Here is a 24,658-nt window from a genome sequence, read left to right on the forward strand (position 1 = left end):
CACTTAACCTTATCAGCCTGTTGGGGGGTTGGTGGAACACTCTGTTACCTCCTCTGCCCAGACTGGGCTGCAGCTGTCTGGGCTTGGCAGTCCAGCCCTTTGCTCACCCTACCTGCTCTTGTACTCTCCCCCCTCCCCCCTCCCCCCTCCCACCTCTTCTCTTCATATGGTGTGTTTAACTTGTTTACATGTTTGTCTTTTTCTTGTGCCCTGTCCATGTTGCTAGTCTTACCTAGGCAATTTCTGAGTAGGATTCCTCCAGTAAGTGGGGGATGTCTGTCCCCTCATTGCACTCTGCTTTCGGAGGTTTCCCACTGCTCCTTAGGTGGGGCACTTTGCCTGGCTTTCTTCCTGGGTCTCCCGTTCTTCTTTTTTGTCCCTTATCCTACCTTCATTGACCTCGGTAGACCTTGGGATTTTCTTCCCTCGGATTTTGCACGGTAGGCAATCTTTCAATGTATAGTCGTGTGGACCTGTGTGTTTGAGGAAAAAGGGACTGAAGACCTAGTAATTTCATTCCTTAAATCATCCGACCAACCAACCAATTACATGCACTTCACAATGATGTACAGAGTATAGATGTAGATCCTGAGGTGCTAAGAAATAGTGTATTTGGCAACTGAGGCAAATTGGGAGGGAGGGAGGGAGGGGGGTGGATTGTAGAGAGAGAATAGGTTCCAGTAGTTATTCAAAAATGAATAGGCTTGCACAGGACATGCTAGCATGAAGAGGTGTATCAAATCACTTCTTGGATTGATGATGACATCCGTAACAACAGCAACAACATCAACACGTGTGAACATAGCCAGCCAGTTATATCAACTGTACTCAGACAAGTTCATCATAATGTGACATACTGAGTGTATTATAGTTTGCTACGGGAATATGTGTTCAAGATTCCAGCAGCATATGATAGTGCCATCAGTATAAGATGTTTTATATGAATTTATGTTATATTTTGAGTTAATAAATGTCTTGGTTAACTAAGGATTTAATTTAGTTTAGGTGATGATAAGAAGAACGTGTTATTTTTCTTCTCTCTCTCTCTCTCTCTCTCTCTCTCTCTCTCTCTCTCTCTCTCTCTCTCTGTCTCATAAGCAAAATACCTGTAAAATATTTGAAAATTCTTTGTCTTTTCAGCATGTAACTCCAAATCCACAAGACAGTTGTGGCCCATATAAACCTCTTAGTAACATTCTTGGGAAGCCACAGGAAAAGCAGTGGAGAAATGAGGATCAGAGTCATTGGAGCCATGATACAATAGGCATGGTTGCTGTGGATATTCAAGGAAATGTTGTTGCTGGAACATCTACAAATGGAGCTAGCCACAAAATACCAGGGTATCTTTCTTTGTATCTCATTTCAGTTTAGCAGACTGAGTGCCAAAGCCAAAATGAGAAAACTGCTCACAGATGCTGTGCTAAATGTTTCATGCAGCTTAATTTATTACTTTATCGGTCGTCTGTCTGTGTCATTGAAAAATTTAAAACAATGTGGAAATGAGATGTGTGCAGTATCTCATAATTTGTGTATAGAGTAGAAAGTTCTACTCAGACACTAACAATGATTCTCAATATTCAGTTACCAGGTTATGGTTTTTGTAAGGATATTTTATAATAATTATGGTACATTTCTTTGTTGTAGTTATTGCACTGATGTGTTTTGTATGTGTGGTCAGTTTTCCTTGTATAATGGCTATTAATAAGGGGAGTATGAGTGATTTAGGACTTGAACAGGTAATTAACATGAACATTCAGAGTGGAACTAGTTTGTGGACAAGTTCTTGAACTATGTAATTGTCAGTGAACCATCTTCAGGTGAACCGAGCGAGGTGGCACAGTGGTTAGCACACTGGACTCACATTCAGGAGGACGACAGTTCAATCCCGTGTCCGGCCATCCTGATTTAGATTTTCTGTCATTTCCCTAAATCGCTCCAGGCAAATGCCGGGATGGTTCCTTTGAAAGGGCACGGCCGACTTCCTTCCCCGTCCTTCCCTAATCCGATGAGACTGATGACCTCACTTTTTGGTATCTTCCACCAAACAACCCAACCCATAGACGATAGAGAGTGCAATGAAGTGATCATATGGTCCAATAGCAGGCATTACAAATACCATCAACAACAGTGATGTGTGTAGTGATATTCCTCAATACCCACCACTATTTATATTTGATAGGAAGCTATACCCCAGCCAGTCCTAATGTTGTTTTTTTTTTGTCACTTTTCACTTCTTTCACATGTGGCAATGTTTGTTGGCATGAAAAAAGCTGAGTTTCACCATTGTTTGGAGACCATGTTGACTATCACACGCATAGTGATGGATGCCAGTCAGGCCAGACTTTGGCATCAGGCACGAGTTACTGCTTGGCCACTGGCCAGCAGTGGGCACATGGTGTCAGGCCTAAATCTCTGCTGTGGCCAGTAGAGGTCCATATTAGTTAACTTCTTAAACTGCAGATACCCATGACTGGTTGGGTAAGTTAGTTCAAGGGTTGAAGAAAAGAAAGGGCAAGCCATACCATCTCCAACAAGACCATGCCTGGTAAAGCACTGAACACTGTAGTGTTCAAACCAACTATTTGGTTGATGACAGTTTTGCTTTACTTAAGAAGATGGAATTGAAGTTAGACTTGCAAAACCTTGTAACTAATGCACTTTTTGATTTTTATCTATTTCTCAAGAGTTCCTTTCAATATTAGTTCCACAGGGAAATGTATATGAAATTCAGCAAACAGAAAAATTGGGGAGAAGAAGAAATGTAGAGATACAGACGTTGATTTCAAAGTATTTCCGAGACTGTTGCTGCATTTGAGATTTTGCCGTTTCCCATCAGAAGAAAATTATTGGAGTGCAAATCATTTTACACTAAGGAATACATTTCAGCTGCTACTGAGGTATCTGCACTTATCAGACAACTCACTGCAGTCCAGTAATCAGCTCTACAAAATAACACCAGCTGTGATCCATTTCATTAGGTTCATGAGCAATAAATATGTTTCATACAAAAGCTTATATCTGCACATGCCTGCTCTAAAAAAGTATGCAAGTTTATAAGCTGTATTTCTGGTCTTGCTACTGTATATACTGCCTGCTCAGCTGCTCTGCTGTGCAGTAAATGGTTACGTTTACTCATTCCAGACTTCTTTTTGTACAAGTGACTGTCAGCATTAAACATTATTACAAAGCTTACTTGAGTGCAAATGACTTTCTCAGTTCATTCTCTTCACCATTAGGCAGTTACAGTATCTTAATCATACTCAGGTAGCTTCTTATTTTGAATTTATGTGAAACAGTAACTGATTCCTTTATATGCTGTCTCAAGCATTCTGTCCAGTAAGCTTATAATTACTGCTAGTACTACCGCTACTGCTACCGCTACTGTTACTGCAACTACAAATCTTGCTGATGCTGGGATTCTAAAATATGCACTGTTTCAGTAGTCAGTACCAGGTGCAAGTTTTCTTGTATAAAATGGAGAATTCCAGTTAGTAATTGTAAAATTACAAAGAGACAGAATGGTTGGTCAGTACTTACATTCAGCAGGCAAAATTTCTTGCACTTACCCATAGAAACATTCGGAAGTATTCAAAAAACACTATACCTGTGCTTTGGAACTTGCAATTTCTTCTTCAGGGAGGGAATGGCGACGAGTTGGGAAAGGCTGGAATGTGGAGACAGGTCAGTCACACCCTGAACAGTTGAGGTTTAAAGAGACGCATCTGTTGAGAGGATGACAGAGTCTTCTGTCACCCTTCTAACATCTGTACAATTCTTGTCAAACCACATGACCTTACCAAAACATTATCCCTATTCCAAAATTTCTACCGTTGCAATCATACCCATAAAACCTTCCCCATGTACCCACCCACTACCACTTACTGGATCCCCATCACCAGCAAATGCTACAGTATCAAAAAAGTAATGATTTTTTAAAATATAATGCAATTGAATAGACAAAAAAATCTACTCACCAATTGGCAGCAGGGAAAAATGGATATAAATGTACGAAAATTTCCAGGCTTTTGGAGCCAGTTGCTCCTTTGTCTAGCAGAAAGGTGAGAGGGGAAGGAAGAGGGTTGAAGGAAAAGGACTGGTGATGATTAGGAAATGGGGAGAGTTCAGGTTCCAGGTCGGGGAGAATTAGCAGATGGTATGAGATGAAAAACAGAATGTTGGGGACTACACTGGAAGACATTTGAAAACCTGAGAGTTTAAAAGCGGAAGAGAGGGTAATAGATAAGACAGAGATCGCAGACAAAACATTGTGCACAAGTTAATAAGAGCCGAAAGCTAGTGCACTGTGTATAGTAGTGGGGGGGGGGGGGGGGGTCAGGGAAAAATATACATGTCTGAAAATAAAAGTGAAGAACTGATAACTCCATCATTATCTTCCCAGAAGACAAGGTATATACCCCTCTCGCGCCTGACTGATGGAGGTATGAAAGCGAGGGTCTATGCAACTGTCAGACATCTGTGAACTGTCCAACACCTGCCATTCAGACCCCATCCCTGTGATACAAATTGACGTACAGCCCTTCCTTAAAATTTCAAGCTCCTCACAGAGACCAACACATCAATCCATAGGATTTCTTACTGACCCATAGCACACAGCCCCAACTTTTACCTTCTTCTTAAGATCTACAAACCCAACCAGCCTGACCATCCCATACTTTCTGGCTTCAAATAACATACTGACTATATATCTCGCTTAGTTGATCAACACCTGCAACCTATAGTTCAAAAACTTGCTTCCTGTATTAAAGACACCAACTGTTTTGTAGATTACCTGAAACTTGTATCCATCTCACTTCCTCCATACACCTTGCTTGTCAACATCCCCCATGTACATGATCTGTCTGCTGCTGAACATATCCTTTATCAGCACCCTCCTGATTCCAAATCTATGACATTCTTTCTGCTCACTTTAATCAATTTTATACTTACCAAAAATTATTTACCCTTTGAGGGGCAACCATACAAAGAGATCAGAAGTGTGACCATGGGAACCAGGGTGGCTCCTTCCTATGCCAACTTTTTTGTGGACCACTTGGAGGAGACTTTCCTGGGATCCATAAGCCTTCAGCTCTGGTTTGGTTTATGTACATTGAGGCTGACCTGTTAAAATTCTTGGAAAATCTAAATATACTCTCCCATTTAAATTTAACTTTCACATGGTCCTATTCTGAACCCTGTGCCTTTTTCTTTGATGTTGACTTCATCCTCGCTGAGGGTCAGCTATGTACTTCTGTTCACGTTAAACCTAATAACAAACAACGATACTTACATTTTAATAATTGTCGTCATTTCCACGTCAAACATTCCCTTCCACACAACATTCACATTCGAGTCAGGTGTATTTGTTCACATGCAGACTCTCACCACCATTCTCTCCTGAACCTTCTGGACATAATCATCCGACCAGTTTAGTTCAAAAGCAGGTTTCTCGGGCCATCACATACCACAGTGGTACAGCTGATCCCTCCAAAAACAGTTTAGGAGTACACCTCTTGCTACTCATCGTTGACCTGGTCTTGAACATATTAGTCAGCTACTTCAATAAGGCTGTGACTTCCTAAAATCAATCCCTGAAACAAAGTCCATTCTGTCAGACATTTTGCCCACCATATGTAGAATAGCTTTTTGCTGCCCTCCCAATCTCCACAATATGTTCGTCAGACCATGTCCTCCTCCTGCACCCATATCCCTATGCTATTACTCCTACACCTGTGACAGTCCCCACCATAAGATGTGCCCTATGCACCCTCTTACTACCAGCTATACCAGCCCTGTAACTGGCAGTACATACGCTCTCTTTGAAAGTGTCACCTGTGAAACAATATATCATACACGAGCTGTTATGAAAACACTGTTTGGCCTTTTACATTGTCATGACTACCACCAAGTTATCAGGACGAATGACCATAAGCAGAGAGTGTATACTGGCAACACACAATATCCTATTGATAGCATGCTGTACAACATGACAGTTATGATCTTGGAGCCTGTTTCTGCATACATGCCATCTGGATTCTTCCCCAGACACCAGTTACTAAGAACTCTGCAGGTGGGAATTTGTGTTACAACATGTCCTTTGTTCTTGCCACCCTCCTGGCTGTAATTTGCTTTAATTTCTTCAGTCTCAGCATTTCTTCTCAATAATTATTCGTTACCTCACTCTCTTCCAGTTTTCTATATTTTCTAATCTTTATTTTATGACCTGTCTATACACCCCGCCCCCTCCCCCCTCCGATCTATACCACAAATAGTGTAGCTTTCCACTCTTATTAACTTGTACACGATGTTTTGTCAGCGATCTCTGTCTTGTCTGTTACCATATCTTCTGCCTTTTAGCTCTCAGGTTTTCAAATCTCTTCCCCACCTGCTAAGTGTTCCCAACACAGACTTTACCAAACTATCCCCATTTCCTAAACGTCACCAGTCCTTTTCCTTCACCGTTCTTCCTTCCCCTTCAACCCCTCTACCAGAAGGAGGAGCCACTGGCTCTGAAAGCTTGGAACTTTCAGTACCTTTATGTGTGTTTACTCCTGCCATCACTTGGTTTACTTCTGCCGCCACTCGGTGAGTAGATTTTTTTATCTATCCAATTATATTATATCTACAACAGCAAAGGCAGAACAACATGTGAATTAACAAATCAGAGTTAAATTTTGACAACTAGATTGCATCACTTAGTGTCACTTCATGCAAATCTTCCAAGCCACCTTTAAAAGCATGTAGAGGACAATTCTCCAACATTTGTCCTATTGTCTGTTCCTCCACAACACAGTCACATACAGCTATTTTACAGTACTACTAGTTCAAGATGTGGCCACATCTCCTTTACCCCTTATAGATGCAGCTGAGTCTCTGCCATGTTTGATGGGTACTTAAGTTAGCCTTCTGAGGTGAATGTTCATTCGAGCATTCCTTCCACGTATCAGTGATAGCAAAAATGCCTATGACCTGAAGATTGACCCAAGGTGTCTACATGATTTCAGAGGTATAGTAGTGGATTCTGAAAATTGCTATTTAGAATTGATTTCTTACGTGAATCTGTCTTCTAAAGAATCTGAATTTTGGTTGCTTTTCTCCAGACATTCAGAGGAGCAATATTGGATAGAACAGACAGCTGGTGAGTAGGAGTAGATCTGATAATTCTCCAATGGTCTTCATGGCATCGTTCATTTGTACATCTCTATCTTAGTTGTATGTACAGCCAAACAATCAAAAATCCAGGATGGAATAATAACAGTATGAATTAGGGTAGACTGCTACTCACCACGCACAGGAGGCATTGAATGGCAGACAGGTACATTTAGAAGTTGACTGTTGTATATTATTCTGCTAATGAGCAAAGTCCTTCAGTGGAAGTGTTGAAAAGCCTGAATTTGTAGACTCATAAAGATAGATGCAAATTATACTTCAAAAGCCTACTTACTGTACAAAATTTTAAGAACCAGTATTTTGTGACGAGTGTAGATATGTTCTTCAGACACTTATGTATCACTCTCTTAGGGATCACAATGACAAGGTTAGACTAATTACAGCATGCACAGAGGTATTCAAGCAGTTATTCTGTGTTTGCTCCACTTGCAGTTGGAACAAACCCAGCATGTCATACCACACTAACCACCCTCTGCCATGTACTTCACAGTGGTTTGCACAGTATGTATGTAGATATATAACTGAAGTCAGGTTCCTGTACAGTTTTAGGTAATATTTCACTGCCTGTGTTTTATCCCTGACAGTTTCAGAATTCCAAAGAGTATATTCTAGTCAACATTGTCAAAAACTCTTTCTAAATCTGTGAATGCTATCAATGTCCATTTGTGTTTCTTCATTCTAGCTCTTTGTAAATCTACAAAGGTGTGTTAATGTTTCTTTAAACTATCTTTTAAAATAAGTAATTGGGTCAGTATTGCTTCACAGCTTCCTTGAGTTCCCCAGAACCCAAATAGATCCTCCTCCAGGTATTATTTTCTTTTATAGATAATTTATGTTAGTATTCTACAAGTATGACTCAGTAACATGATGGTTCTGCAATACTTGTGCTTGTCAGAACCTGCCTTCTTTAATATTGTGATTGTTACATTCTTTTTGACGTCTGAGTATCTTTCTTAAATATGTTGAGCACCAGATGGAACAGTTTTATTACGATTGGGTTTTACAAGTATATTAAGAGTTCTGAAGGAATGTTGTCTAATGTAGATGCTATCACTTCCCTCAGTTAATCTTCATCCATTTTTTCTTTCCTTTCCCTAATATTATTTTAAAATTTTCCTGCTTTTAAAGTACTTCTGTATATTCCTTCTATGTTTAAGCCTTCCCTTCGTAGTACTGGCTTCTCATGTAAGTTCTTGATGTTCTTACAACTGCTTCTCTTTCTCCAAAGGTTTCTTTAATTTTTCTGTATATGCATCTACCTTTCCTACATTCATGCGTGCTTCTGTAGCTTTGTATTTCTTCTCGAAGCATTCCTCCTTGGTCCATTTTGCAGCTTCCGCTACATTGTTTTAGACATCTGTATACTCTTTTCAGTCTCCATTTGCTGCATTTTAATATTTTCTTCTAATGTCAGTTAAGTTCAATATCTTATTATTGGATAGATCAGCCAATCTGCTCCTCAAGTTGTAAGTAGTTTGTTGTATGTATCCAATTATATTTTCAAAATTGATGATTTTCATTGATAAATTCAATATCTTTTGTGCTATCCAAGGATTTCTTCTGGGAGCTGCCTTCTTGCTTAGTTGTTCCTTTTCTTCCTTAAATTTTTCATCTCTCAAAGCTACCTAAGCTACCTATTCATCTTCCGTGTATTTTGTCTGTTTCAGTGAGTCATTTTCTAATGTCACCTTTGAAACCCTCAACAACTTCATTTCAAATATAGTATTGAAAGTTCTAGTGCAATGTAAATAATTTAAGAGTAAATATCCATCTTTGTGATTTGCAGTTCCTTGTATTGGCCGTGTTTGCAGTTAAAATTTTTTTGGATGTGAGGTCTGCCAGTTATGCAAAACACTGTTTTTCTCAGTACCCAAACATGCTTCAGCATCACTGTGCTATCATCAGTGGGTTTTCATTTTCTGTGTTCTGGTGTAGTGAAAAGTGTTTTACTACGTTATTTTGTGGAAAATACTTGTTATAGTTACATATCGTCGGTGAAGAAACAATACCGTGTAAGTAGCAAAGTAAGAATTTTACACGATAGACAAAAAACTATCTAAAATGCCTAATACATTTCACAGCGGCGCTAAATTTGCATCGTAGCATTACAAGAAAGTATTGGATCAAATACAAATGTGAAACAAAAAAATACACTTTAGAAAGCTTAATTACGGCACATACGCGGAATTGTCTAGGTATTTATACCGTAATCTGTTACTTACATGGTATTTGTTTGTGAGTCTCCCGGCACGACTTGACACGTCTACGTTGGTATTTTGTGCTGAGAAAGCTAATAAGAACATGTTTTGGACCATTAATCATTTTTTATTGAAAGATTTCATAGAAACATTTTAAATAAATATACTGTTTACATAGTTCCGATAATGTCTGCACATTTCTTCAAGAAAGATCCTAAACGTCACTCGAAGCAGCAACAGAGAATTACACTGCACTGATACTCGTCACACAGTTACCTCTGTGATAGTTTTCATTCATAAGGAATGTTGTCATAATAACTATGACAGTCTTTAGGAAGAACTGATTTAAGTTGTTGTAAATGATCCCATTTATATTTCTTGATTTTCAGTCTTTCCTTGTATAGTTTCGGGAAGCAAACATCTCCAAGAATTTTCCTCGGACGCCTCGGTAATTCTTGCCACATCTCATTGAAAGAGCACTTGTAAATAATACCATTTGGGCGGTACTGTAGCGCCCTCAGATCAGTAACTGTAGGCTCATTTTTTACAGCTCTTCCAGGCCTAATTGAGTCCGAGTCGTATAGCCACAAACTTTTCTGGGCGTGGTTGATGAAAAAGGAATAATCTAGGTAATGGACTTCGTATGGCTGTGGCTTTTTTCTTGCTTCTTTAGATATCATAGCGTATTGGCTAGGAAGTGTAACTTCACGTCCTTTAAGCCTGCACTCAATGGAACTGTGATCTGAGTCATATTCCATCTGAGTATGGCCTTTCTCCAAAAACTTTTGTGTAATCAATACTCCAGAATCAATTGCTAATCTTAAAAGAGCATTTGATAATATCACATTTCTGTTCTGATACGTGCAGCCGTCAGAATACAGAATGACTTGAACGGGATTTTCCTTAATGGTTCTGGATAGGGTGTCCACGATGCATGAGGTGAAACATGATGCAACCAAATCACCTTGCGTTTCATCCAACCAGTAACATACTGCATCACGACTTTCTAAATTATACATTGTAAATTTATGAACAGCCTACTTTGTTTTATAATAAACTGCACTTGCACTTAAAAATGGACTATAAGTCCATGGTGTACATGAGCAGAACTTCTGCTGGGCTTCTTCCTTGTCGGCACCTTTTTGCATCCTTGCCTGCTCTTTCCGTTCTGTGTGTTGCTTCCACGCGTCTTCACTCAAGTTATCAAGCCTGTAACTACAACACAAGTCGCACTGGTCTTTCTGGGGGGGGGGGGGGGGGGGGGAGGGGAAATAAGCTATATTAGCATCTTCTAAAATCAAGTTAAAGATAGCCCGACTTAATGGTGAAACCTTCTCCGCATGACATTTCTCCACATAGTCCATACAGCTGTTGTTTGGATTGTAGAATAGGCTCAAGGTACAACTTCGAGGAGGATTTCCTGCAGTAATGCGACAGAAGTTTTGGAAGAAAGTCTAGGAATTCTTTCATGAAGGTTCTCTCATCTTTCTTCTTCGTCTGTTTGATTCAAGGTAGTGTGTTCTCCTGGATTTGCCAGTGTTCCTCCCTGGACGTTTGGTTGGAATTACATCCACAAGGTTGATAACGTAAACCTTCCTCTCATCCCATGACACCGTTTCCCAAAATGTGTTAAATACTGCCTGCCTATCATCAGCAGAAAACTGATGACACTTCCTTTGAATGGATTTCTGGCGCATCTTCGAAGTATGTGTTGGACCTAATTTTCGCGCCTCTCTTGGAGTATCATGAGTGATTTTACCAATTCAACTTCTTTTGTATCCAATATACACCTGTCCACGCATACTCAGAATGTTATGGGCATTTTTCTTGCAATCTTCAGGATGTTGTTTAGATTTCCTTATCCTGTCACTGCTTACGTCACCATAAAATTCTTGGCCTTCACTGTCAGCATCATTGTAGCTCCCTTTTTTTTTTTTAGAGGTGGAGCCCCTCCACGCCCACACCGGCATGATGGCCAACACAAAAGGTCTACTGCCATCTCTGCATAAGGGTTAGTATTCACTAAAGTGAGGTGTCGCAGGATGTGGGTACTGCGATGTTTGCGTACGTCTGGTTAGGATTAACCATTAATACGCGCTCATCTGGAGATAGATTGGTCGAAATCTGATGAAGGGTAGCGGTTTGAAGGGCAGAGGAAAAAAGTGCCAAGGCAAGAGCCAAGGGAAAAAAACCTCTGCGACAGTTAGGTCGGGTGGTAAGAGCAGTAGCGGTTGTCTTGCTGCCTGCGATAGGTTGTGCAAGGATAGGCTTTGTTAGTAGTGGGTATCATGCAAGTCGATACCTTGACGTTCTGCGTTTGTGCTGCTCCGCGGCTGGCGCTGGGTGCTGGTACAGAGTCCTCGTTCAGCGTCAGCAACCTGCAATAGTTAGGTTTGTTATCGATCTTGTGTCTGATAGGTCATATACCGGAGGCACAGTATGAGGGAATGTTGGCAGATTGTTTGTGCGACTGTGGGCGAGCTCGTTGGTGTCCCTGCTGTGGCCTGTTGGTCGGCTCTAATAGCAGCTGGTAGTTGCCAGTCAGTGTTGCTGATATGCAGGGGCTTGCCAACGTTTGTCGCTGTTTGCGTATGTTAGTTTACCATAGGTGGCTATGCCCTAGCTAGCAGTGTCTTTGGCCGCTTGTGCTTCCACCTGTGGTTGTGATCGTAGTTTCCCAGAGTGAGGATGAAAGGATTGTTCGAGTGTCTCGAGTTCCTGTATAGTCGTGTGGCGTGTTTTTTGAATACTTCCTTGAGGGTATCCAGGCAGTATTCATGGTGAAGATCCACGGTGCGTGTGTAGCGTGGAGCGTTGCTAATGATTCGTAGCACCTTGTTCTGTATAAAATTCTTGGACTTCACTGTCAGCATCATTGTAGCTCCCATGATCTTCCGATAATTTATCCAGAGTGTTTGGCAAAGAATGAGCACCATCACATAGCAATGAGTGTGAAATACTGACGTTTCTAGTGGAAACTGTGACTGCGGTTTCATTTTGAGCATTGTTGGATACAGCCACTGAAGTTCCTAGGTGGAAAAATATTTATAAATTAATTTAAGCAGACAAAGATGGAGCTCAAATTCATGTATTTATGAGAACGACAGCATCAGTAATACTATTAACAATAATCCCAAGAAAATTTACCTGCGTCATTAGATGCTGCAGGAACAGTAACTGAGAACACCATATACGAAATTAACTCCTCTTCGGTAAATGTAACAGCGTTAAGACTTTTCTCCCCTGTTGTTTGTTCTACATTTATGGGAGATCCTACAAGAAAGTGGACAGTCTAGAAATCTTTGGCAGAAATGAATGAAGCACAGAGCGAGTGATGTGTGGGCGTTCTGATTTATATCACAATAAGACACTTGCGGAGCTACTATCTTTCAAAGGTGAATAATAAAACAGTTTTCTTTCCACTGTCAGCCGCTTTCAGGAATGATTGGTACCACAGATTCCTCCTAGAATTCAGAGGAATGTCTTCTACCATCCACAAAAGATGGTCTGTTAGGAGGCTGCAGTACTTGTGCATGTTACTGGCATATGAGCTGATGGTTCATTATCCCACACCACATGTTTACACTCCATGGATACTGATGTTCCACCTGATGAAGCCAATTGGGAGTGTCAACAGACCAATAGTGTGTGTTATGGTGGTTTACCTGGCCATGATTGATAAATGAGGCTTCATCAGTAAACAAGATACATGATGCATCTGGAGTATACTGTCTTAATGCTCATGTGCAGAAGTTAAGATAATTCTAATCATTCTCATGCAGCTCTTGATGGAGAGAGATGTGATAGGGATGGAACCTATGTTGGTGGAGTATGCATAGAACACTTGCCTGGCTCATGCCACTTCCTCTTGCGACTGCATGAGAGCTGAAGTGCGGACCAACTGCAACAGCAACAAGAACATTAATTTCCCCCTCTTCTGTCATCAGTTGTTTCCTTCTGTTATGTTGTCTAGGTGTTCCACTACCACTTTCACATAACTCATTGAAGAGATTTATATACTGGATGATCAAAAAGTCAATATAAATTTGAAAACTTAATAAACCACGGAATAATGTAGATAGAGAGGTAAAAATTGACACACATGCTTGGAATGACATGGGGTTTTATTAGAACAAAAAGAAGTTCACAAAATGTCCGATGGATGGCGCTGGACAGCAAAAAGTCAGTGACTGCACATGACAATTGTGTATAAAAGGAGCTATAATGAGAGAGAGAATCAGATGTGCCAGCTGTCGCAGCATGTTGACGTTACCTGAAAAGGCGCTTTGAGTGAAGCTGTATTATCAGAATGGGGAATGTGCTAGTTCAGTGTTACGATCCTATCGCCATAGGAAGGGGATTCGAAAGGGTAAAGGTCCGTTGACAAATGCAGCTGTGGCGAGAATGATTTCAAAATTCGAAGCCACAGGTTGTTTAGACGATAGACCCCATAGTGGCTGACTGAGCCCAAGGCGTAATGCTGCTGAGACAGTTCAGGAAGAAATGGAGACTGTAGCGGGTTCGTCTATGCACGGGGAAGTCAGCGCTCTTGCAGTCGCACGTCGCACTGGCATTCCACACACTACTGTTTGGTTGGCACTTAGGCGTACCCTCCAATGTTATCCGTACAAAATCCATCGGCATCATTAACTGTTACCTGGCGATTTAGTAAAGCAGAGGGCATTTGGTTTCAAAAGACGGTGGAAGATGACGGTTGGTTGAGTAACGTGTTGTGGACTGACGAAGCTCATTTCACGCTCCGAGGGTCTGTCAACGCCGACAACTGCAGAATTTGGGCTACCGAAAATCCTAGAACTGTCATGGAAACTCCATTGCATGACGAGAAAGTCACGGTATGGGTTGGATTTACCACATCTACCGTTATCGGGCCTTTTTTCTTTGAGGAAATGCGTGATTCTGGTTTTGTAACTGCTACCGTGATGGGTGAGAGATACGCCGATATGTTACGGAATCGCATCATCCCCAGCCTGGCTGATAAACACCTGCTGGAACTTACAATGTTTATGCAGGATGGCGCTCCACCCCATATTGCTAGACGCGTGAAAGATCTCTTGCGGGTGTCGTTTGGTGATGATCGTGTGCTCAGCCACCACTTTCGTTATGCTTGGCCTCCCAGGTCCCCAGAACTCAGTCCGTGCGATTATTGGCTTTGGGGGTTACCTGAAGTCACAAGTGTATCGTGATCGACCGACATCTCTAGGGATGCTGAAAGACAACATCCAATGCCAATGCCTCACCATAACTCCGGACATGCTTTACAGTGCTGTTCACAACATTATTCCTCGACTACAGCTATTGTTGAGGAATAATGGTGAACATATTGAGTATTTCCTGTAAAGAACATTATCTTTGCTTTGTCTTACTTTGTTATGCTAATTATTGCTATTATGATCAGATGAAGCGCCATCTGTCGGACATTTTTTGAACTTTTGTATTTTTTTTGTTCTAATAAACCCCCGTGTCATTCCAAGCATGCGTGTCAATTTGTACCTCTATATCTACATTATTCCGTGATTTATTCAGTTTTCAAATTTATACTGACTTTTTGATCACCCGGTATAATTGCCAAGAAGGTTGATGTCTATTGGAATATCTGAAATTCTAATTTACCCCACTTTTAGTTTGTTAATGTCAGTAGACATTGCTCCATTTAAAAAAGTTTATGTTTGCACAAAAATGTCCTTTCTAAGTACTGACTAACAGTATGAGCTCCTGATTCCATTCTATAAAAACTACCCATTTCTATAAAAACTTCCCATTTCCGCAATATTCGCAGTGCAAGTTTTAAGTTATAACACTGTGTAAAAAATATGGCTCAATGGCCCCAATAATCCCTTCTGAGCAGATGCAAGCATACCCTCAAACTCAAATGGGAATAAGTGAATGCTGCGAGTATAGGGGCGTAATGGGCGGAGCACTACATCAGTAGTGTGAGGATAAGTTGGAAATTTGCGTCGATCAGAGACTTGGTCTGGATGGTGAAAGCAGTTAACGCAGCCTCTCATGAGAAGTGGTAAAACTGAGTTAAAGTTCCAGTCTGGCACAGATTTTCAACCTTCCACATTGATTTATTTCAGTGCTCACTAGCAACTGTTGTCTGTCTTTCCTTTGATTCATGTTCATGCTGCAGGATGCAGGATGTAACAAATGATGTCTGTTTTTTTGGACATTTTATAAAAAAAAACACACACACCAAATCGAAATACTTTAGGATTAAAAGAGACCACTCACTGAAAACCAGGAACATTGAGTTGTTGACATGCACTTACAGAAGAAAGAAAACTTGTTAACTTTTGTTGTTATCCTTGGATAAACTAAAATAAAATAAAACAAAATTACACACACACACTACACACTACACATGACTGTGCCCCTACATGGTGCTGGATAGACTCACAGTGCCAATGTTATTTTTTAGTAGGTGGACTGATTGTGGTGGACTGATTGTGGTGGTGGTGGTGGTGGTGGTGGTGTCAGGTGGGGTGGGTAGAGGGAGAGAGAGGCATGAGGCAGGGGTGGGTGGCTAGCAGCTTGCAGGGAGGTGGCCGGTTTGCTGGCTATGGATGTGGGGGAGAGGGATGGTAGGTATATGGGCTGGGGTGATTGTAGTAGCTCGTGGGAAGCAGCACATACTGAAGGCATAGTGGGGACATGAATTTCAGTGGGGTGACAGGATGGAGGAAGGGGATACTGTTGGGTGGAGGGTACAGGTACAGAGGGTTGCCTGTGATTGAGGCTAGGACGATTACCGTATTTACTCGAATCTAAGCCGCACTCGAATCGAAGCCGCACCTGAAAAATGAGACAAGAAATAAAGGAAAAAAAATTTCCCGAATCTAAGCCGCACCTGAAATTTGAGACTTGAAATTCAAGGTGAGAGAAAAGTTGTAGGCCGCACCTCCAAATCGAAACAAAGTTGGTCCATTGTAATATGAGACACAATTTAGGTCGAATGAATGTCGATACAGCCACAGTAGTTTGGTTCGAGTCGTAAGCTTAGCAGTTAAGCTTTACCACGTAGCCATTGCTATGCGTCAGGCGCTCCGTCCGTATTTATACGGGTGCCCTTCCTTTTTCACGTGCTTCGCCTGGTTTGAATCAATTGCTTATTTTGCTTTGATCTGATAAGTGCTGTTTTCTTTGTTATAGGTGTTTGCGTCACTCTTAAGCTGAAAATGCATTACTGTACTGTGTCATGCATTGTTTGTCGCATTCTGATAGTGCGTGTTTACGGCCTGTCGCGGCTCGCGGCATGTCTTGCTTTTGTGCGCGCTACCGCCGCGTACAATTAAAAAAAAAAAAGAGAGGAATCGTCTCATTAGCGAAACAATGGCAAGAGACTGCTATTTGTTGTTACTTACACTGCTGCTTTCTTTGATAATGATCAACAAGAATCAAATAATAGACTGCGTATGATAGAACATGTTCTGAACGAGAGTTGGGCGAAAATTTTTCTCCGTTTGAAAATCTTTGCGGCCGCTTCTTTATTACATCAAATTCTGCACAGAAATTAGAGTCATCTTAGATTTAAAAATCTAGTCACTTGTCGTGCTTCATTTCTGACTGTATCACTATTAGGCATAAGAATAATACGAATATAAACATGACACGATACGTATATTCTTCCGCGTTTTGCTGTTGTCTCACTCTAGTTTCGTAGTTTATTAGGCAGACAGGATTTAAATGAGAGCAGCAAACACGAAACAATACATGGCAAAATGTTTATATTCGTATTATTCTTGTGGTGAAGAGAATACTGTATGTGATTCAAATTTCAACAGGTTCCTATTAGCAACCATCTCTTCTCACAGATAGGAAAAAATTCAGAACATAGAGTTGGCCATATTGACAAACATCCCAAACAGTCTTGCCAGTCAGATTTTCGTAGTACACTGAAATTGTGCTACAATCGAAGATGAACAATACGGAATTTGTATTTACTTCGTTGAATAATGTATGAAAATGCAGTGGACGAAACTCGCGGGGGAGAAAAAAAGCTCGTCTTCAACTTTTTTTTTTAATTTATTTACTGACGCAGAGGTTTTGGCGCCAGTATTTATCTTTGTGCCTACAAAGCATATATTCGACGGCAGAAGTTAGTTGTGGCGGCATGTACCAACATTTTTCATAACTTCCGCTTACTTTGCACTCGATTCTAAGCCGCAGGCGGTTTTTTGGATTACGAAAACCGGAAAAAAGTGCGGCTTAGATTCGAGTAAATACGGTATGTGAGCGGAGGATGTGTTGCAAGGATAGATCCCATCTGCACAGTTCAGGGAAGCTGGTGTTGGTGGGAAGGCTCTAGATAGATGGCTCAGGTAGTGAAGCAACCATTGAAATTGAGCATGTTATGCTCAGCTGCATGTTGTGCCAATGGGTGATCAACTTGGTTCTTGACAACAGTTTGGCAGTGGCCATGCATCCTGGTGGACAGCTGGTTGGTACTCATACCAACATAAAAGGCTGTGTAGTGTTTGCAGCAGAGTTGGTATATAACATGACTGCTTTCACAGGTTACCTGGCCTCTGTTACATGGAGGTCAACATCCAGGAAGGTGATGTATTTGATAGAGGAGGACCAAGTAATGCAGATGAGAGAAAAGATGCTAACGTTGTGAGGGAATGTGGATAGGGTGTCTTGGCCCTGAGACTATATCATGAAGATATCGTCAATGAATCTGAACCAGACTAGGGAATTGGTGGTGGTGGTGGAGGGGGGGGGGGGATGAGGGGGTGGTATTGTGAGGTTAGGAAGGCTTTCTCTAGATATCCCATAAACAGGTTGGCATAGAAAGGTGCCATGTGGGTGCTTGTGGCTGTGCCACTTGTTTGTTTGTAAACCTTCTCTTCAAACGAAAATTAGTTGGTAAGGGGTATAAGCAATATGGTCATGGGTTTGTAATCTGAAGGATGTTAGGAGAGGTAGTGTTAGATAGCAGCAAGGCTGTAAGCAGGAGGGTTGTTGGTGTATGGAGGGGGGAGGGGGGGTACCCAGAAGGTAAAGTGATGGGGATCATGGAAAGCAAACAGTTAGTGTCTTTTATGTGGGAGGCAAGGTTTTAGGCAATTGGTTGGAGATGTGGGTCAACAAGAGCAAAAATTGTTTCATTTGGAGCACAGTGTCAGCTACAGTGGGGTGTCGAGGAGTGTTGGGCTGGTGGATATTGGGGAGCTCATAGAACAGGGTGTATATAACCCTGGAAATCTGGAGAAAAACCCAGAAATTTTTTCATTCAGGAGAAATCTAGGAAAAACTTGGAAAATTTTTAGAATTCCGGGATTTTTTCATTGTTTTAGTTTTCAGTTAAATTTTTGTAATATTGAATGGTAAGAACTGATACTCTAATAAAGAACTTTACTTTAGCCAGCAATAAAACATAAACAAGAGAATAACACAAAAATAAAGCTTTAGTTGCAAAGAAAATGTGCCATTTCCAACAGCGAAACACAGTGCACGTACAAGTGTAGGCCAACAGCAAAATGTGCAATGACTATGCAATACTTTGTAACAACAAACTGCTGATGATGTGTCTTTCTCATGGGCCTTGTTTCGATGAGTGTGACATCAAACTGTTTACATCTCTAAGAGGTAGTGGGAAAAACTGCAAATGTTGTTTTGGGAAGCATTACTTTCAAAGTAAATTTCCTTTTATGCAAGATGAATTATGTTCCATGTGAGGATATGCAATGACTTGCTTAAATCATGTATGGTTAGTTACGCTCTCATTCAAAACGTAACACTGAGGACCAGCCACTTATAAAAATTTCAGGGCCAGAAGACCAGCCATTTATGATATTATTTAAAATTTTACTGGCACATATGTGTTTGATATACCTTAGAGGGTGACACCTGCTAAAGACCAACTTCCAGGGTTAGTTTTTCATATATATTTTAGTTCTTTCATAGATTGCAAATTATCTGGTAGTGATAGCAAAAAGATTAATTAGCCTTAAAAAAAAAAAGCGTTAAGTTAGTTCTTGAGAAATGTCACATGTAACTGGCTTTTCTATGGAAAAGCTGAAGTGCTCAACAGAACATGGACTCAGCCTGGTAACCCACCAAATGTTTGTTGTACAGCAGTGAAATTTTTCAATCTTGCTTGTCAGAAATATTCAGCTGCTTCAATTTAAGTGGTGCTCTTAAGTATCTGCCTAATCATGTCCTCAAAAAAACTGGCAACCAATGTTGTATGTGCTTTAACTATACTGTATGTGTATTAATTTAAACCATTAACTTTTTCTGTTTGTGTGGTCACGATACTTAACAGTGATGTTACTATTGGCTGACTAAATCACATGTCATATGCCCTGAGTATCTGCTGTCATCGGCTGGCGAGTTTTACAGCTCCAAGGGAAAGTATAATGTCATTTAACATGCAAAAAATGTGCTTTCACTAGGGTTTAGCATATTTTCATGCAGGAGAAAGTGTATTTTCATCCAAGAGAAAGTGTATTTTTAACTGGGAAATCTGGGAAAAAACCCAGTATTTTTTTCCTTGTCCTTTTATATGCCCTGTGGAAGGCCTCTCTCTGCGTGTGTGCGTGTGGAAAGGGGGGGGGGGGGGGGTTGTTGGAGTAAGGAGGCTGTTGGACTCGGATGAGAGGTTATGGGAAGGTCCTATGAATTTCAGTAGGGGTTGGAGGTGAAAACAGTAGACTTCTGGGATGGGGTCATTCTGGCAGAGCTTGTAAGCGGACCAGTCAGACAGTTGGCGGCGGCCTTCTGTGTGAGGTAGTCTCTGTGACTCATCACCACAGTAGCAGAGGCTTTGTCTGCAGGGAGGATGATTTGGTCTGATCTGTTTTCAGGTTGTGTATGGCTTCTGCTGAAAGTTTAGTGTTCTTAGGAGAGACCAGGGGAAGGATGGTTAGGCCAAGTTGCAGGTAAGGAATTCCTGGTGGTAGATGGGCAGGGGCAGGGTCACGTTTGGATGTGATAGGCAAGATTCAGTGTCAGGTTAGGTTTGAGGGATTGGTGGCAAAGCAGAGTTTCCACTGTAGGAACTGGGAGAAGGATAGCATGTCCGTAACAATCCCAGTGTTAAATTTGGAGGTAGGGCTGTGTGTCTGAGGTTGCTAGAGGAGAGGTTAACAACAGTGTTTTGGATTTACTTGGTTTCTGGATTTTGTGGGGTGTTAGAAGGGAGTTTTGAAGGATTTGGTAAACTGGAGAGGTCAGCTAGGGCCTAGGTGCAATGAAGTGTTGGCGAGGGGGTTCACAGTGAGAAGAAAGGGTGTTGATGGTAGTGGTGCCTCAAGGCAGGAGTAGGATGTCGATAGGTAGGATGATTGATGGAGATGGTGTCTGAAGTGTTGTCTATTTCAGATATTGTGTATGTAATGAGGATTGCACAGTAACAGTATCTTACAGTGGGAATAGATATGGTGTGGGCTCCAACCCCTACTGAAATCCATAGGTCCTTCCCAGAACCTCTCATCTGATTCTGTCTCCCTCATAAGCCCACCAATACCCCAGACATCCACCTTGTAGATGCTCCCCAAAATGTACAAACCCAACAATCCATTGTTGCCAGCTATTTTGTTGACACTGAAAGAATTTCTGCTTATGTTGACCAACATGTCCAACCAACTACCCTTGACCAACACCTTCAACTAATTGCCCGAAACCTAGCCTCTCATGTCAAAGACACTAACCACCTCCTTCACCAGCTTTCGACCAACCCAATCCCTTTACCTCCTGGATACCTACTTGTCACTGTTGATGCCACCTAACTATACACCAACATCCCTCATATCCATAGTGCTGCCACTATCAAATACTACCTATCCCAATATCCTTCAGACTCCAAACCCACCACCTCATTCCTTATATACCTTACCTTCTACATCCTGACCCATAACTACTTTCCTAAGAAGAAGAGGTTTACAAACAAATCCGCAACACCCACACAGCACCTTCCTGAGCCAACCTGTGTATGGGTTATCTAGAGGAAAGCTTCCTAGCCTCCCAAAACTTACAGCCGCTAGTCTTATTCAGGTTCATTGATGATATCTCCATGATATGGACTCAGGGCAAGGACAGTCTGTCAACATTCCTTCATAACCTCAACACCTTTCCTCCCACCTGCTTACGTGGATCTCCTCTTCCCAGTGCACCACTTTTCTGGACATTGACTTCCACCTGTCTGAGGGGTCCATCCACACCTCTTTCCACATCAAACCCACTAACTACCAACAGTACGTGTATTTTGACAGCTGTCATCACCAGAAAATTCCTCCCATACAGGCGATCCACCCATGGACAATGTATTTGCAGTGATGAGAACCCCTTTTCCCAGTATGCTGAAGGCCTCACAAAGGTCATTACAGACAGGCAGTACTCCCCCAAACATAGTCCAGAAACAGTTTCCCCATGCCATATCCTCACCCTTCCTACCCAAATCCTCCCATCACTGGCAAAAATCAGCTTCAAAGGAGCACCCCCCCCCCCTCCCCCTTTGTCACCCAGTATCAGCTGACCAGTATCCATTGCCAGGGCTTTGCTTATTTCTAATCCTGCCCTGAAATGAGGGGTATCCTATCCAAGATCCTTCCCCATCCCTTGCAGTGTGGTGTTCCATCACCCACCCAACCCACACAATATCCTAGTCTGTCCCTATGTCATTTCCACTCCTAACCCCTTGCCATGGGGATCATATCTCTGTGGCAGACCAAGGTATAAGACTTGCCCAATCCACCCACCCAACTCCTCCTCCTCCTCCTCCAATCCTGTCACAGGCTTATCCTACCCTATCAGAAACTGGGATACCTGTGAAAGCAGTCATTTTCATATACCAACTCTGCTGCAAACACTGCACAGCGTTTTATGTTGATATGGCTACCAACCAGCTGTCCACCAGGATGAATGGCCACAACCAAACTGTTATCAAGAATGAAGCTGACCACCCAGTGGCACAACATGCAGCTGACCACAATGTGCTCACTTTCAATGGCTGCTTCACAATCCAAGCCATGTGTATGCTTCCCTCATCACCAGCTTCTGTGAACTGTGTGGATGGGAATTGTACTTGCACCACATCCTCTCCTCACATAATTATCTTGGCCTCAGTCTCATGTAACCCTCTGTCCCCACATCCTCGCCCAGCAAATTCCCCTTCCTCCATCCTGTCACCCCCTCCCAGTTCATGTGCCCATGTCACCTTCAGCGTGTGCCGCACCCCACTGGGAACTACAATCACTCCAGCCCATATACCTGCCATCCCTCTCTCCTACATTTCTAGCTGGCAAATCAGCCATGTCTTTCTGAGCCACTAGTCACCCACACCTTGTCCCTCTCCCTGCCTCCTGCCTCCCTCTCCGTCTACCCACCTGACACTACCCCCAACCACTCTCTCTCTCTCTCTCTCTCTCTCTCTCTCTCTGCGTGTGTGTGTGTGTGTGTGTGTGTGTGTTTTTCAGTGAAACACAGATTTTTAATTTTGTTTGAACTTTTGCATCCCTCTGTCTGGAAGGTCTTTTGTACAAGTGCCTTACATAGTCTCGCGGTCACAATGAATTTATGATCAAGCCATTCCCATGATTGTACACAGACAGGGGAGGGTTGTTCTGCTAATTTGAAAAGAAAAATTTGCAGGGTACCTTGTTCTCCTGTTGTCTTTCTGTAAAGGATCCAGTCATTGATTTCAGCAGCAAGGTTTAGCAGGTTGAGAAAGACAAATATAGGCAATCTGCAGCAGTCAGACTTGACAGTTTACAGATCCAGAATATCAACTCCAAATTTAGTGGAACTGTAGAAGCTCACTGTGTCAGGGAGTTTCGTTTCTGTTTCTTGGTCCACTGCAACTGACTGCTGCAGTGTGCTCAGTAGAAGAAAAGTTTTCTTCATCTTCCCCTGATACGAAGTAATTGTTGTGTCATTAGCTTGTGTAAGATAGTATCATACAAAGATCTAGCAGTAGACTTTGGTGATGAAGGAACTTCTCTTCCAGTTTTCTTCAGTGTACTCACCATGGTTGTGCTCTCCCACTTTAACTGATCTGCTAGATATTTGGCTGTGAAGAAATTGTCAGATGTTACATTTCTTCCTTTTGAAGTGTAATGTTGCATGAGACATGCAACAACATGCTCTGCAACAGATATGTAATGGGCCTTTTAATTTGTTTACTCAAGTAAGGAAACCCATTCACCATATACAATGAAGTGCCAAAGGAACTGGTGTAGGCATGCAAATACAGAGATATGTAAGCAGGTAGAATACAGCACTGTGGTCGACAACACATGAGCGATTGGACACAGCACCTCAGAGGTAGCGATGAAGTGGGGATTTTCCCGTATGACCATTTCACAAGTGTACCATGAATATCAGGAATCCAGTAAAACTTCAAATCTCTTACGTCACTGCAGCTGTAAAAATATCCTACAAGAATGGGACCAATGATGACTGGAGAGATTCATTCAACATGACAGAAATGCAGCCCTTCCACAGATTGCTGCAGATTTCAATGCTGGTCCATCAGCAAGTGTCAGCATGCGAACCATTCAGTGAAACATCATCGATATTGGCTTTCAGAGCCGAAGGTCCACTCGTGTACCCTTGACGACTGCACGACACAAATCTTTATGCCTCGCCTGGGCCCGTCCACACCAGCAATGGGCTGTTGATGACTGGAAACATATTGCTTGGTCAGACGAGTCTCATTTCAAATTGTATCGAGCAGATGGACGCGTACGGATATGGACACAACCTCATGAATCCATGGGCCCTGCATGTCAGTAGGGGACTGTTCCAGCAGGAGGTGCCTCTGTAATGGTGTGGGGCGTGTGCAGTTGGAGTGATATGGGACCCCTGGTATGTCTAGATATGACCCTAACAGATGACACGTGCGTAACCATCCTGCCTGATCATCTGCATCCATTCATGTCCATTGTGCAGTCCAACAGACTTGGATAAATCCAGGAGGACAACACGACACCCCACATGTCCAGAATTACTACAGAGTGACTCCAGGAACACTCTTCTGAGTATAAACACTTCCGCTGGCCACCAAACTCACCAGAAATGAACATTATTCAGCATATCTGAGAGTCTCGAAATGTGCTGTGCGGAAGAGATCACCACCCCCTCGTACTCTTATGGATTTATGGACAATCCTGCAGGATTCTTGGTGTCGGTTCCCTCGAGCACCACTTCAGATATTAATCAAATCCATGCCATGTTGTGTTGTGGCACTTCTGTTTGCTATTAGACAGGTGTACCAATTTCTTTGGCTCTTCAGTGTATTTATGACTGGCATCTCTTGCAAGCCAGAACTT

At 42.0% G+C, this 24,658-nt stretch overlaps 1 protein-coding gene across 1 annotated transcript in view; it reads left to right on the plus strand.

Moving 5' to 3' along the window:
* LOC126094476 (N(4)-(Beta-N-acetylglucosaminyl)-L-asparaginase-like) overlaps positions 1 to 24,658 on the plus strand; it is a 151,752-nt gene that overhangs the window by 107,050 nt on the left and 20,044 nt on the right. Inside the window, exon 4 of the mRNA XM_049908868.1 lies at positions 1,141 to 1,340. Within this exon, the coding sequence (XP_049764825.1) occupies positions 1,141 to 1,340 (200 nt within the window). The remainder of the gene's footprint in view (positions 1 to 1,140; positions 1,341 to 24,658) is intronic.

This window comes from Schistocerca cancellata, chromosome 8, assembly GCF_023864275.1.
Source record: "Schistocerca cancellata isolate TAMUIC-IGC-003103 chromosome 8, iqSchCanc2.1, whole genome shotgun sequence".
Lineage (NCBI taxonomy): Eukaryota > Metazoa > Arthropoda > Insecta > Orthoptera > Acrididae > Schistocerca > Schistocerca cancellata.